Genomic DNA, 15,923 nt, shown 5'->3' on the forward strand with positions numbered 1-15,923 from the left:
ACTCTCACTCTCACACACTCTCACTCTCACACACTCTCTCTCTCACTCTCACACACACTCACTCTCACACACACTCAATCTCACACACACACTCACTCTCTCTCACACACTCAACCACAAACTCTCACACACATTCACTGACTCTCACACAATCTCACTCTCTCACACACTCACTGTCACACACTCACTGTCACACACTCACTGTCACACACTCACTCACACACACTCACTCTCACACACACTCACTCTCACACACACTCACTCTCACACACTCACTCTCACACACACTCTCACACACTCACATACACTCACTCTCACACACACTCACTCTCACCCACACTCACTCACACACACTCACTCTCACACACTCACTCTCACACACACTCACTCTCACACACTCACTCTCTCACTCTCACACACACTCACACACTCACACACTCACACTCTCACATACTCTCACACACTCTCACACACTCTCACATACTCTCACACACTCACTCTCACTCACTCTCACACACTCTCACTCACTCTCACACACTCACTCTCTCTCACACACTCACTCTCTCACACACACTCTCACACACACTCTCACTCACTCTCTCTCACTCTCACTCACACTCACACACTCTCACACTCTCTCACTCTCACACTCACACACTCACACACACTCTCACACACACTCACACACACTCACACTCACGCACACACTCACACTCACGCACACACTCACACTCACGCACACACTCACACTCGCACACACTCACGCACACTCTCACACACGCACACTCTCACACACGCACACTCTCACACACGCACACTCTCACACACGCACACTCTCACACACACTCACTCTCACACACACTCACTCTCACACACACTCACTCTCACACACACTCACTCTCACACACACTCACTCTCACACACACTCACTCGCACACACACTCACTCGCACACACACTCACTCGCACACACACTCACTCGCACACACACTCACTCGCACACACATCCTCAACCACACACTCACACACATTCACTCACTCACACAATCTCAATCTCTCACACACTTACTCTCTCACTCTCACTCACTCACACACACACACACACTCTCACACACTCTCTCACACACTCACTCTCTCTCACACACACACACACTCTCACACACTCACTCTCACACACACACTCACTCTCATACACTCTCACACACTCTCACTCTCTCACTCTCACACACACACTCACTCTCACACACACTCTCTCTCACACACACTCTCTCACGCTCACTCTCACACATTCACTCACTCTCACACAATCTCTCTCTCACTCACTCTCACACACTCACTCTCACACACTCACTCTCACACACTCACTCTCACACACTCACTCTCACACACTCACTCTCACACACTCACTCTCACACACACTCACTCTCACTCTAACACTCACTCTCACACTCACTCTCACACTCACTCTCACACTCACTCTCACACTCACTCTCACACTCACTCTAACACTCACTCTCACACTCACTCTCACACTCACTCACTCTCACACTCACTCACTCTCACACACACTCACTCTCACACACACTCACTCTCACACTCTCTCACACACACACTCTCTCACACACTCTCTCTCTCTCACACACTCTCACACACACACACACACTCTCTCACACACACTCACTCTCGCACTCACTCTCACACACTCACTCTCACTCATTCACTTTCACACACTCACTCACTCTCACACACTCACTCTCACACTCTCACTCACTCTCACACTCTCACACACTCTCACACTCTCACTCACTCTCACACACTCACTCTCACACACTCACTCACTCTCACACACTCACTCTCGCACTCACTCTCACACACTCACTCTCACTCATTCACTTTCACACACTCACTCACACTCACACACACACACACTCACACTCACACACTCACTCTCACACACTCACTCTCACACTCTCACTCACTCTCACTCACTCTCACACACTCACTCACTCTCACACACTGACTCACTCACTCTCACACACTCACACTCTCTCACACACTCACACACTCACTCTCTCACACTCACTCTCTCACACTCACTCTCTCACACACACTCACACACACTCACACACACTCACACTTACTCACACACACTCACACTTACTCACACACACACTCACTCACACACACACTCACTCTTACACACACACTATCACTCTCACACACACACTATCACTCTCACACACACACTATCACTCTCACACACACACTATCACTCTCACACACACACTATCACTCTCACACACACACTATCACTCTCACACACACACTATCACTCTCACACACACTCACAAACACACACTCTCACAAACACACACTCACAAACACTCACAAACACTCTCTCACACACACTCTCACACACACACGCTCTCACACTCTCTCACACACACGCACTCTCTTACACTCTCTCACACACACATGCACTCTCTCACACTCTCACACACACACACTCTCTCACGCACACTGACACGCACACTCTGACACGCACACTCAACCACATTCACTCACTCTCACACACACACTCAACCACACACTAACACACATTCACTCACTCACACAATCTCACTCTCACACACTCACTCACACTCACTCTCACTCACACGCACACACGCACTCACTCTCACTCACACACTCACGCACTCCCTCTCACACACTCACTCACTCTCACACACTCACTCACTCTCACACACTCTCACACGCACTCACTCTCACACGCACTCACTCTCACACGCACTCACTCTCACACGCACTCACTCTCACACGCACTCACTCTCACACGCACTCACTCTCACACGCACTCACTCTCACGCACACTCTCACACGCACTCACTCTCACACGCACTCACTCTCACACGCACTCACTCTCACACGCACTCACTCTCACACGCACTCACTCTCACACGCACTCACTCTCACACGCACTCACTCTCACACGCACTCACTCTCACACGCACTCACTCTCACACGCACTCACTCTCACACGCACTCACTCTCACACGCACTCACTCTCACACGCACTCACTCTCACACGCACTCACTCTCACACGCACACACACACACTCACACACACTCAAACACACTCTCTCACACACACTCACTCACACACTTTCACACACTCACACACACACACTCTCACACACGCACACTCTCACACATGCACACTCTCACACATGCACACTCTCACACACGCACACTCTCACACACGCACACTCTCACACACGCACACTCTCACACACGCACACTCTCACGCACGCACACTCTCACGCACACACACTCTCACACACGCACACTCTCACGCACACACACTCACACGCACACACACTCTCACACACACTCTCACGCACACTCACACGCACACTCAACCACATTCACTCACTCTCACACACACACTCAACCACACACTAACACACATTCACTCACTCACACAATCTCACTCTCACACACTCACTTACTCTCACACTCACTCACTCTCACACACACTCAGTCTCACACACTCACTCACTCTCACACACTCACTCACTCTCACACACACTCACACACACTCTCACACACTCTCACACACTCTCACTCTCACACACTCTCACTCTCACACACTCTCACTCTCTCTCTCACTCTCACACACACTCACTCTCACACACACTCAATCTCACACACACACTCACTCTCTCTCACACACACACTCAACCACAAACTCTCACACACATTCACTGACTCTCACACAATCTCACTCAGTCACACACTCACTGTCACACACTCACTGTCACACACTCACTGTCACACACTCACTCTCACACACACTCACTCTCACACACTCACTCTCACACACACACTCTCACACACACTCTCACACACTCACATACACTCACTCTCACACACACTAACTCACATACACTCACTCTCACCCACACTCACTCACACACACTCACTCTCACACACTCACTCTCACACACTCACTCTCACACACTCACTCTCTCACTCTCACACACACTCTCACACACTCACATACACTCACTCTCACACACACTCACTCTCACACACTCACATACACTCACTCTCACACACTCTCTCACCACACTCACTCTCACACACTCACACACGCTCACTCTCTCACACACACTCACACACGCTCACTCTCTCACACACACTCACACACACTCACTCTCTCACACACTCACTCTCTCACACGCTCACTCACACACACTCACTCTCACACACACTCACTCTAACACACACTCACTCTAACACACACTCACTCTAACACTCACTCACTCTAACACTCACTCACTCTCACTCTAACACTCACTCACACACTCTCACACACACTCACACACTCACACACACTCACACACTCACACTCTCACATACTCTCACACACTCTCACACACTCTCACATAATCTCACACACTCACTCTCACTCACTCTCACACACTCTCACTCACTCTCACACACTCACTCTCTCTCACACACTCTCACTCTCTCTCACACACACTCTCACACACACTCTCACTCACTCTCACTCACTGTCACACACACTCTCACTCACACTCACACACTCTCACACTCACACACTCTCACACTCACACACTCACACACACTCTCACACACTCACACACTCTCACACTCTCACACACACTCACACACACTCACACTCACGCTCACACTCACGCACACACTCACACTCGCACACACTCACACTCACGCACACACTCACGCACACTCAAACACACGCACACTCTCACACATGCACACTCTCACACACGCACACTCTCACACACGCTCACTCTCACACACACTCACTCTCACACACACTCACTCTCACACACTCACTCTCACACACACACTCTCACACACACTCACTCTCACACACACTCACTCTCACACACACTCACTCGCACACACACTCACTCGCACACACTCACTCGCACACACTCACTCGCACACACTCACTCGCACACACACTCACTCGCACACACACTCACTCTCACACACATCCTCAACCACACACATTCACTCACTCACACAATCTCAATCTCTCACACACTTACTCTCACACTCTCACTCTCACTCACACTCACTCTCACACACTCACTCTCACACACTCTCACACACTCACTCTCTCTCTCACACACACACACTCTCACACACTCACTCTCTCTCACTCACACACACACTCACTCTCATACACTCTCACACACTCTCACTCTCTCACTCTCACACACACACTCACTCTCACACACACTCTCTCTCACACACACTCTCTCACGCTCACTCTCACACATTCACTCACTCTCACACAATCTCTCTCTCACTCACTCTCTCTCGCTCACTCTCACACACTCACTCTCACACACTCACTCTCACACACTCACTCTCACACACTCACTCTCACACACTCACTCTCACACACACCCACTCTCACTCTAACACTCACTCTCACACTCACTCTCACACTCACTCTCACACTCACTCTCACACTCACTCTCACACTCACTCTCACACTCACTCTCACACTCACTCTCACACTCACACTCACTCTCACACTCACTCTCACACTCACTCTCACACTCACTCTCACACTCACTCTCACACTCACTCACTCTCACACTCACTCACTCTCACACTCACTCACTCTCACACACACTCACTCTCACTCACTCTCACACACACACACTCTCTCTCACACACACTCTCTCTCTCTCTCTCACACACACACACACACTCTCACACACACACACACTCTCTCTCACACACACTCTCTCTCTCTCTCTCACACACACACACACTCTCACACACACACACCCACTCTCTCACACACACTCACTCGCACTCACTCTCACACACTCACTCTCACTCATTCACTTTCACACACTCACTCTCACACACTCACTCTCACACTCTCACTCACTCTCACACTCTCACTCACTCACTCTCACACACTCACTCACTCTCACACACTCACTCTCGCACTCACTCTCACACACTCACTCTCACTCATTCACTTTCACACACTCACTCTCACACTCTCACTCACTCTCACACTCTCACTCACACACTCACTCACTCTCACACACTGACTCACTCACTCTCACACACTCACACTCTCTCACACACTCACACTCTCTCACACACTCACACACTCACTCTCTCACACTCACTCTCTCACACTCACTCTCTCACACACACTCAAACACACTCACACTTACTCACACACACTCACACTTACTCACACACACACTCACTCACACACACACTCACTCTCACACACACACTATCACTCTCACACACACACTATCACTCTCACACACACTATCACTCTCACACACACACTATCACTCTCACACACACACTATCACTCTCACACACACACACTATCACTCTCACACACACACTATCACTCTCACACACACACTATCACTCTCACACACACACTATCACTTTCACACACACACTATCACTTTCACACACACTCACAAACACACACTCTCACAAACACACTCTCACAAACACACACTCACAAACACTCTCTCACACACACTCTCACACACACACGCTCTCACACTCTCTCACACACACGCACTCTCTTACACTCTCTCACACACACATGCACTCTCTCACACTCTCACACACACTCTCTCACGCACACTGACACGCACACTCTGACACGCACACTCTGACACGCACACTCTGACACGCACACTCTCTCTCACACACACACACTGTCTCTCTCACACACACACTTGGGAAGAACAAGTTGGGCACCAAGCTTCTGATAACCTTCTATAGAACCACCGTAGAGCGCATCCTGGCGTACTGCATCACAGTGTGGTACGCTGGAAGCACGGCGGCAGACAAAAAGGCCATGCAGAAAGTGATTAACACTGGCCAGAGTATTGTCGGCTGCTCTCTGCCCTCACTGGAAGACATTGCCAGCCCTCGTTACCTCAGCAGAGCCAGGAATATCATAGGGGACCCTTACCACCCTGGTCACAATCTGTTCCAGCTGCTGCCCTCTGGCAGACGCTATAGGTCCCACAAAGCACGGACAAATAGGACAGTTTTTTCCCCACATCCATCAGAACTCTAAATTTGCGGTAACATAACACACATTCCCTTCTGTGGTAATATGAAAAGATGTTTGGGTGGTGATCTGCCTCCTACTAGCTGACTGAAGGTAAGTGAAAGACAGGGAGAGGTAAGCGACCTGTATCCATAACAGCAGAATGCCAAATTACAAGATTCCGTAACTATCACTTATTTAGGTCTTTTGCCGAGTAAACGCAGCTTATGGAGAAGCACCACCAATTTCGTCACACGCAGTTTCTGGGTGTGATGACAAGTAGGCTTTTTTGTTGTTGATAATGACAACAGGGCCTATGTCCGATTATTATTACACTCTCACACACACACTCACACACACTCTCTCACACACATATACTCTCACACACACTCTCACACACACACTCTCACACACTCTCACACACTCTCTCTCACACACACTCTCACACACTCTCTCTCTCTCACACACACACACACACTCTCTCTCTCACACTCTCTCTCACACACTCTCTCACACACACACTCACACACACACTCTCTCACACACTCTCACACTCTCTCTCGCACACACACACACACATTCATTCCACCTGTTTGCTTTGGATCCATTGTTGTTCACTTTGTATTATGCATTGACTAACGGGGAAAAAACACGGGAAAATGCAACGCTCCGCCCAGTGCTCATAGATATCTGTTATACACAAGAGATGCGGCAAAAAAGACGCTGCGCTAAAAAGTGCGCTAAAATCATAAACAGCCTCATGTCTTGGCCACCTGACTTTCTCGTATCTCAAAAATTGTCTCATATCTCGAGGTAATTAATTGCTCAAAATTTTACTCGTATCTCGATTTGCTCGTATGTCGAGGTACCACTGTGTGTATGTATATATATATATATATATATATATCTCTGTCCCTGTCTCCCCACACAAATGTCCTCACAATAGGATAACGCACAACCTCTTGCCAATAAGAAGTAATATATTCTCCTCGTACTAGCAATCGCATTCGTGCTGAGTGACAGAAAAAAACCACTGAAAAAATGCAACGCTCCGCGCAGTGCTAGATATGTTATACACGAAAGAGATGCGTAAAAAAAGACAGTGTGCTAAATTCATAAACAGCCTCTCATGTCTTGCCCACCTGGCGTTCTCGTATCTCAAAATTTGTCTCGTATCTAGAGATAATTATTTGCTCGAAATTGTACTCTTATCTCGAAATACTCGTATCTCGGGGTGCTCGTATGTCGAGGTACCACTGTATAGGGACAAAAGGACGGAGAGAGGTAGGGATATAGGGACATAGGGACGGAGAAAGGTAGGGATATATGGATATAGAGACATAGGGACGGAGAGAGGTAGGGTATAGGGATATAGGGACCGGGACGGGGAGAGGTAGGGATATAGGGCCATGGGGACGGAAAGAGGTAGGGATATAGGGCCATAGGGACGGACTCTTCCTCTCTCTGTGTGTGTCTCTCTGTGTCTCTCTCCCTCTCTCTGTTTCTCCCTCTCTCTGTCTCCCTCTCTGTCTCTCTCTCTCTCTGTGTCTCTCTCTTTCTCTCTGTCTCTCCCTCTCTTGGATTACGATGCAGACACACTCAAAAATAAGTTTAATCTAACTTTACACTAAACTTAATTCGGGAGGTAGGGGCGGCGGGAGATAGGGGCGGGGGAAGGTAGGGGCGGCGGCAATTAAACAATTGCCCAAACGGGCCTTCCAAAAAGCCGGGTCCCCTCTTCGTTCTCAGAGTCACCGTCATTTCCATGTGGCTCCTTAGAAATGATGCCGGCTTTGGCAAAAGCTCGAACAACTGTGCAAGCAGACACATTCGCCCAGGCGGCCACAATCCATTCACAAATCGTAGCGTAAGAAGCCCGGCGCTGCCTGCCACTTTTCGTGAAGCCAGACATGGTATATATATTATTTATGGATGATTATCGAACCGTAATAGCGCTGTCTACGAAAGCAGCCCCAGACGCTATTTCCGGTACGCAGTGACTGCTGGGATAAATAGTCCTTTTTTCAATACACCCAGGTTGACGGCTGTGATAACTTTGCACTAATAGTATCAATATACTACAACGGCGAACACACTAATTTGGTGCTACATGTACTAAATGCACGCTACACCCGCACGCTAAAAACATGTTTTTAAAAAGGCAACGGAAGCAAGACTGAGTTCGGTTGTACTTTATTTAGCCATTTTACAATGTACTCATGTCATCATCACCCACAAAACCATCAAAGTCCTCATTTTCTGTGTCCGAATTGAACAATTGTCCATCGAAAACGCTGAGTTTAATACGTTCGTCCAGGCGGCCACAATTCATTCGCAAATGGTAGCTAGCTAGTAGCTAGCGTAACTATTCCAAGGCTGTCTTCCATGGTTCGCAACTGTGTTGATGCCGATCGCCAGGCCACAATCCGTTCACAAATAGTAGTTACCTAGTAGCTAACGTAACTAGTATTCCAAGGCTGTCTTCCATGCTTCGCAACTGTGTTGATGCCGATCGCCAGGCCACAATCCGTTCACAAATTGTAGCTAGCTAGTGTTGATGCCGATCGGCAGCCCACAATCCATTGGGTGTATTGACAAAAAAAACCTATATATCCCAGCAGTCACTGCGCAGTACTTTATCTACGGGAAAATAGTAGAGTCGGGGGCTGCTTGCCATAGTTGTCCTATCGACTGATTTATTTTATTTTATCGTGATAACAATTTTAGTATTGGTCCATATATAAAGCGCACTGGATTATAAGCTGCCCTGTCTATTTTGGAGAAAATTTCAGACTTATGTGCGCCTTATAGTCGTGAAAATACGGTATACAGTGGTACCTCGTCACACGACCGCTCTTCATACAATATTCTCGTTTTACGACGGAAATTTCGATCGAATAATTCGCCCGTCATGCGATCAAAATTTCGTGATGCGACCAAGCCAGGTGGCCATGGCACTGTCTTTTTTGCATATCTTTCGTGTATAACAACATTTACAAGCACCGAATGAGTTATTCAGACCAGGAAACGCACAACGTGCATGCGCGGGGAAAAGAGGGCTTTCTGGGTAATGAAGTATACTCGTGCACACAACGCCGACAGGCAATAGCACTCTTTATCAGAATAAAACTTTACCCACAATCAATACGTGGGTAAGCTCAGCTGCTGCATTTCCTGTTATTTTTATCTAATACGAGGAGTATTAAATTACTTCTCGTTCGCTGCTCATAAGAACATTAGGGGCACTGGCTCGCAACTCCGCGCAATAGCATCCCCGGTAGCAACTCTATCATAGGCGCCATTCAAAGAGGATGCGACCACAGATGCTACAAGCTAAAAGGGAGCCGCTAGCCAGCGCCCCCGAAGCTCCCATGAGCAGCGGAGAGATCGCTGCTAAAAGTCTGCTGCTCGTTGGCAAGTGGTCGTGCGTTATCCGATTGTGAGGACATTTGTGTGCATCATTTTCGGAATATTTTGAAGGAACTACAACAGCAAACAGCCCATCGATAGCGAACGTGAGGGTGGAGGCGTGGCAAACCGCTAACCCGGAAAACAAAGTTAAAAAAAACATTAAAACAAAATTAGAATTCAGTTTTGTGTAAAGTTACATTAAACGTATGTTTGAGTGCGTCTGTATATATTAATCCAAGTTGATTTAAATTTGTTTGTTCATTTACGAGTGCCGTGAACACCCACCCATTGTCTTTGATATCTTTTGTAGCCAGGGGCCCCGCCTCTTCCACCGCCTCGTCGCTACGGAGTTCCGGCACCAAATGTTCACCAAATGTATTCCAGATCTTTTTTTAAATTTTTCGAACCAGCCATGACTCGCTTTAAAGGGTTCTGAAGGTGTTGAAGGCTCTCCTTTCGTTGTTATCAAATCCATGTAAATTCCGCTGGCTTTTTCACAAATGGTTGACTCGGTCACGCTATCTCCTGCTAACTGTTTTTCTTTTATCCACAATAAAAGAAGGCTCTCCATCTCATCGTGAATGTCACTGTGCTGGTGGGAAATTGTAGTTAGTCCTTTGGAAGGTCTCTTCTCCTTAATAGCGTCCTTCTGCTCAAGGATGGTGGATATGGTTGATGGATTCCTCTCGTAACACATACCCCACTCATATTTTTCAATTATTTCACGCTTCATGTCGATTGTCAACGGTTGCCTTTTCTTTGCTAAACTGCCGATCCATTGTTGTTTACCTTGTATGTAAATGTATACCAAGGTGGGGAAATGCAAAATCCGCCCAGTGCTCATAGATATATTTGATACACGCAAGAGATGCAAAAAAGACAGTGCCATGGCCACCTGGCTTGGTCGCACCTCGAAATTTTGATCGCATCTCGGGCGAATTATTCGATGGAAATTTTCGGCGTACCACGAGCATGTCGTACCACGAGCTGATTGTAGGTCGAGGTACCACTGTATATATATATATATATATATATATATGTATTTCAGCAACATGCTTATTTATTTATATATTTATTCATGTATTTATTAACTTACTTATTACCTATCTATTTATGTCTAAAATACCTTTCCTATTTCTGCATCCTCACCCTCTTGCTACTGTGACAACGAAATTTGCCGAATATGAATAAAGTTATCCAATTCAATCCAATATAGGGATGGAGAGAGGTATGGATATAGGGACGGAGAGAGGTAGGGATATAGGGATGGAGAGAGGTAGGGATATAGGGACGGAGAGAGGTAGGGATATAGGGATGGAGAGAGGTAGGGATATAGTGATATAGGGACGGAGAGAGGTAGGGATATAGTGATATAGGGACGGAGAGAGGTAGGGATATAGTGATAGAGGGATGGAGAGAGGTAAGGATCTAGGGCAGGGGTCCCCAAACTTTTTCTTGTGAGGGCCACGTAACTTTTCCCTTCTCTGATGGGGGGCCGGTGTCAGTTTGTAACAGAAAAAGTGTGACGATCGTAGGGGAGCTTAATTTTTTTTTATTGTTTTCCAGAAAGCCACACATAACCAAATAACCCTTTCCAGGTTCTTTACAGAAAAAAAGTCAGGAAACATAACACTATTAATGAAATAAATAATAACTAAATAACCCTCTGAGTTCTTCACAGAAAAAACAGGAAATAAATAACACTATTTATGAAATAAATAATGACTAAATAACTCTCTCTGGGTTCTTCATAGAAAAAAAAAGCCATGGAACATTAACTTTCTGTTGTGCCATGCACAATCTTCTCCCTTTGCTCTGAAGTTTATGCACGACACCACAACCGTCATTACAGAATCCCACGTCAACATTTTGCAGCACAGTGCTTGGTGGTGAATTTGGCAGTGGACTCGTAGCGGGGCGGTGAGACCCCTTTTTTCCAACTCCCGGTTCATGCGTCCCATTATTAGACCGCGAGTTTCGGCCACCATGCTAGGAGCCCCGTCAGTCGTGATGCTAGCTAGCTTTGACCAGTCCAGGTCCAACTTCTCCATGGTTTGGCACACTTTGTCAAAAATATCCTCTCCCGTTGTAGTCCCTTTGAGACTTTGGAGGGCTGCCAGATCCTCGCAAATCTCAAAGTTTGCGCTAACTCCACAAATAAAAATGAGCAGTTGCGCTGTGTCTTGCACGTCCGTGCTTTCATCCAGTGCTAATGAAAAAAAGTCAAATTATTTCGTCTTCTGCTGCAGCTGGGCATATACATTACTCCCGATTTCTTCAACGCGTCTGGTCATTGTACTCACCGACAGACTTACGGCATTAAATGCATCTTTCTTCTCGGGACACACCTCCTCCGCGACAGTATCCATACATTTCTTAACAAACTCTCCGTCAGTGAAAGGCTTACCGCTGCTTGCTATCAATTTAGCAACCCAAAAGCTGGCCCAAACGGATGCCTGGTTCTGCTGAGATAGTAGTCCACTTTTTCGCTTTGAGAGTTTGTCTGCTCGTATTTGGCCTTGCAATCTATCGTACTTGTCTTTGTGACGGGATTCATAGTGTCAGCAAAGATTGTATTCTTTGAATACCGCCACCGTCTCTTGACAAATGAGACAAACAGCCTTTTCTTTGCATTGAACAAAAAAATAATCGTTTGTCCACTCCAGGTTAAATACCCTGCATTCTGAATCAATTTTTCTCTCACCTAACTTTTTCGCCATTATTCCGTTCTCAAACAGGTTGCAGTTTTAATATGCTTGAATAGTCCCCTAGAATAGTAGTGCTAGAATGGTCCCAGGGCTCCGCCCTCACCTGCGATCGTCCAGATGTCTCGGTAACACTGCTCGTGCATGCAACGGTGGACGTGCCCGCATGCATCAAAGGGAAACATTCTCCCCGTGCGTGTCACCAAAGAAGCAATGCGAAGCCCCGCTTCACTGGGATGATTTGTGGGCTCAGCAGGGGTGCAATGAACCAAACACAAGATTAAAACGTCCCAGTCTTCAAGGCCAAATAGGAAAAAAAATCCGATAGCATCTCTGGTATTGTTCAGAGGGCCGGTCCAAATGTGCCGGCGGGCCGTATCCGGCCCGCGGGCCGTAGTTTGGTGACCCCTGATCTAGGGATATAGGGACGGAGAGAGGTAGGGAGATAGGGATATAGAGATGGAGAGAGGTAGGGATATAGGGACGAAAAGAGGTAGGGATATAGGGACGGAGAGAGCTAGGTATACAGTGGTACCTCGTCATACGACCGCTCGTCATACAATATTCTCATCTTACGACGGAAATTTCGATCGAATAATTCGCCCGTCATGCGATCAAAAATTTGTGATGCGACCAAGCCAGGTGGCCATGGCACTGTCTTTTTTGCATATCTTTCGTGTATAACAATATCTACGAGCACCGAATGAGTTATTCAGACCAGGAAACGCACAACGCGCATGCTCGCAACTCCCCGCAATAGCATCCCCGGTAGCAACTCTATCATAGAGCGCCGTTCAAAGCGGATGCGACTACAGATGCTACAAGCTAAAAGGGAGCCGCTAGCCAGCGCCCCCGAAGCTCCCATGAGCAGCGGAGCGATCGCTGATAAAAGACTGCTGCTCGTTGGCAAGTGGTCGTGCGTTATCCGATTGTGAGGACATTTGTGTGCATCATTTTCGGAGTATTTTGAAGGGAATAGTACAATAGCAAACAGCACATCGATAGCGAACGTGAGGGTGGAGTGTTTGTTCCGTTTACGAGTGCGTTGTGTGGAGAAAAAAACGAAGCCCCCCCGCCCCTTTTGTGCGCCTATCCCAGTTCCTGAACGGATTAAGCTCGTATCTCGAAGTACCACTGTACTAATGTTAGTGTGCAGTGAAAAGGAAGTGTGCTCCCCATTAAAACATACGGCCTGCGCATGGGGAAACCTCACGTGGTCACGCTATGCGCACGTTGGGAAATTGGAACAGTATTGATTGGCGTCTCACGCACCTACTTTGACCTCACACCCACGCGAATGAGCACTACTCCCAAGCCGTACTCAAGGCCCGGCAACGCCGGGCACTTCCACTCGTGTGTATGTGTGTGTGCGTGTGTGCATTTGTGCGCGTGGGCGTGCGTGTGAGCATGCGTGGGCGTGTGCACACGCACCTGCGCACACGTATTCACGCGCACACATACACAGGCGCACGCGCGCACACACACACACCGTATTTACTCTCATATAAGCCGCTTTTGTTCTACAAAAAAAATGATGACTGAGGGTACGTCTTATATGCCGCATTCTGTCTCCTGGTTGAGGTTTACCCATGTTGACAATTACAGTCCTCTCTAATCTTTTCAAGTAGGATAACTTGCACAATTGGTGGTTGAATAAATACTTATTTGCCCCACTGTATATGTGTGTTACTTTATTAATAGATGGCAAATTAGAACAAATAAAACTTTTTCCAATCCAATATCCAGTTTTTGGCGTTTTTTCAGAGGGTTGGAACAAATTAATTTGTTTTTAGTTCATTTCAATGGGAAACGTTTGTTTGAGTTACGAGAAAATCGACATACGAGCTCAGTCCCGGAACGAATTAAGCTCATATCTCGAGGTACCACTTTATATGTATGTGTATATATAGACTCTATCTAGTCTTAGTCCTACCTGGATAACTGAGGTTCTCACCCTTTCTATTTTGGCCACTTCAATCCAGGATCTTGTTCTTTGTCACAACACGCAGCTTTTGACCATAGGTGTCATTACTAATGTAGATGGACTGGTAAATACACAGCTTCATCTTTTGGTTCAGCTCCTTCACCACAATGGACCGATCCAGAGTTTTGAAGGGTTAGGGTCAGAATGCCACATAATTTTCTGTATATTTGATTTTTTTTTTTTTTTATTCATCATATTTTGAATGTTTTCCAGCACTTCTCAAGTGTTCAAGTGATGGGGATGCCCCTGTCATTGTTTTTGTGTCCAAAATGTTTGCTGTAGAGACAAAAACATTGCCTCAGAACAAACAAAGGTAAGTGAAAATGGCATACAAAACAATTTCTGTTCTGATCTAAATGTGTGTGTCTGTGGTTGGTGGGGCTGTGTAATGTATGTATCTACAATGGCAAAGCTTTCAATTCAAGGGATTGGGGTTCCCTGTAATCAAAGATTGCTCCCCTCAGTGGTCATAGAAATAGATACCGTATTTACTCGCATATAAGCCGCTTTTGTCGGACAAAAAAATGACTGAATCGAGGGTACGGCATGCATTAAAACACGACATCCACGAAACTGCAAGTTGACGACGATGACACGACGTCACGACAAAATGGTGCAAGACAATGCGGCCAATTATTTCAAAATACAGTGGTTGCGTAATGTGTATGTTATTATTGCACCCAGAGACTTGGTCAACACTATGTATAGCG

General features: G+C 47.0%; 1 protein-coding gene across 4 annotated transcripts in view; it reads left to right on the forward strand.

Moving 5' to 3' along the window:
• The window catches only part of efl1 (elongation factor like GTPase 1), a 102,240-nt gene that overhangs the window by 29,626 nt on the left and 56,691 nt on the right, over window positions 1-15,923 (forward strand). For 3 of the 4 annotated variants that reach the window (XM_077594839.1, XM_077594842.1, XM_077594841.1), the window contains one exon: window positions 15,427-15,526. The exons of the other annotated variant lie outside the window; for it this stretch is intronic. In XM_077594839.1, coding sequence (XP_077450965.1) covers window positions 15,427-15,526 — 100 coding nt within the window. The remainder of the gene's footprint in view (window positions 1-15,426; window positions 15,527-15,923) is intronic. 4 annotated transcript variants of the gene reach the window in all.

Source organism: Stigmatopora argus, chromosome 2 (genome assembly GCF_051989625.1).
Source record: "Stigmatopora argus isolate UIUO_Sarg chromosome 2, RoL_Sarg_1.0, whole genome shotgun sequence".
Taxonomy (NCBI): Eukaryota; Metazoa; Chordata; class Actinopteri; order Syngnathiformes; family Syngnathidae; genus Stigmatopora; species Stigmatopora argus.